This window comes from Aureococcus anophagefferens (genome assembly GCF_000186865.1).
Source record: "Aureococcus anophagefferens unplaced genomic scaffold AURANscaffold_1320, whole genome shotgun sequence".
In the NCBI taxonomy this organism is placed as follows: Eukaryota; class Pelagophyceae; order Pelagomonadales; family Pelagomonadaceae; genus Aureococcus; species Aureococcus anophagefferens.
This window is the reverse complement of record NW_008706357.1, coordinates 1-1,639: the sequence shown is the minus strand read 5'-3', so window position 1 is coordinate 1,639 and position 1,639 is coordinate 1. Positions and strand designations below refer to the sequence as shown.

General features: G+C 74.9%; 1 protein-coding gene across 1 annotated transcript; it reads right to left on the bottom strand.

Moving 5' to 3' along the window:
• Positions 1-106: 106 nt before the first annotated feature.
• On the bottom strand, positions 107-1,003 carry AURANDRAFT_9780 (hypothetical protein; the record flags this gene model as incomplete). Its single annotated transcript, XM_009045059.1, has 1 exon — positions 107-1,003. A coding segment is annotated over one exon (897 nt), but the record flags the coding sequence as incomplete, so codon positions are not given.
• Between the last annotated feature and the right edge of the window lie 636 nt (positions 1,004-1,639).

The window sequence follows — 1,639 nt, the reverse complement described above, 5'->3', positions numbered from 1 at the left end:
CGCCGACGGGCGCGATGGCGCGGAAGGCGTCGGCGACGGCCGACGCGTCGTCGTCGGCGGCGTCGAGCACGAAGACGACGACGTGGGCCGCCTCGGCCGCCCGGGCCGCGCGCCGCATGCCCTCGACCTCGACCGCGTCCAGGGAGTCCTCCTCGCCGTCGACGCGCAGCCCCGCCGTGTCGAAGAGGCGCGCGGGCAGGCCGCCGAGGGACAGCCCGATCTCCAGCACGTCGCGCGTCGTGCCCGCGGCCTGGGACACGATCGCCGCGTCGCGAGCGGCGACGGCGTTGAGCAGCGACGACTTGCCCGCGTTCGGCGCGCCCGCGAGGACGACGCGCACGCCGTCGCGCGTCGCCTCGCCCCGCGGCGCGTCCGTCAGCGCGGCGTCGAGCTCCGTTTTCAGGGAGCGGACGCTGGCGTCCAGCGCCGCGCGGATGTCGTCGCTCTGGTCCGCGACGTCGCCCTCGACGTCGTCGCCGAAGTCGACGAGGACCTCCGCGGACGCCCGCAGGCTCGCGAGCTCGCCGCGCCAGCGCGCGTAGGTCCGCTCCATGGACCCGCCCATCTGGGCCAGGGCCTGGCGCCGCTGGGGCGCCGTCTTCGCGGCGAGCAGGTCCGCCAAACCCTCGACCTCGGTGAGGCCGAGCTTCCCCGCGGCGAACGCGCGCCGCGTGAACTCGCCGCGGTCCGCGGCGCGCAGCTTCGGGATATTGTCCAACGCCTCGAGCACGCCGTCGACCGTCGCCTCGCCGCCGTGGCAGTGCAGCTCGACGACGTCCTCGCCCGTGAAGCTCCGCGGCGCCTCGAAGCGCAGGACGAGCGCCTCGTCGAGGACGTCGGACGCGTCGCGGAGCGTGCGCAGCGACGCCACGCGGTGCGCCGGGAGTGGTTTGCCCGGCGTCAGCGCCGCGAGCGCGTCGCTCGCGGACGGGCCGCTCACGCGCACGACGGCGACGCCGGCGACGCCGCGGCCGGACGACAGCGCGTAGATCGTGTCGCCGGCGGCGCGCAGCGATGTGAGTGCTTTGTGAGATGTCTGGCGCAGCGGCGACCGCAGCGCGGCGCCGAGCACGGCGAGCATGGCTGCGAGCGCCGCGCGCATAGCCTTGCTTGCGCAATTGCAGACGCCGAGCACTCGTTGAAGAGCTTGCTCGCCGCCACCGTCGCCGCGCGCGCACAGAGCAGCCATGCGCGCGATCCTGCGATCGGTGCTCGTCGTCGCCGTCGTCGGTGCCATGAACCTGCCGCGGCGCTTCGGCGGCCAGAGCAACGGCCCGCGGCGCGCGCTCGCCGGCGCCGCGGGCGCCGCCCTGCTGGCCAAGCCTTTGAGCGCCGTCGCCTTCGGGCGCGAGGCGGCGCTCGCCGACAAGCTCGGCGCCGTGCCGGCCTTCTTCGTCGCGAACTCGCGGGGGTCGCCCTACCTGCTGAACAAGGAGGCCGAGGGCGCGCAGGAGTGCGTGATCTTCCTCGAGCCGCGCGACGCCGAGGCCTTGCTGAGCGAGATGACGCAGGCGAGCCCGCAGCTCAGCGACGCGCGCGTCTTCTGCGTGGGTTTGGACAAGGCCCTGGGCATGCTGAAGCGCAAGCCCCAGCCGAGCGGCAACGTCGCGCGCAACGGCAAGGAGCTCGTGCTGCGGTA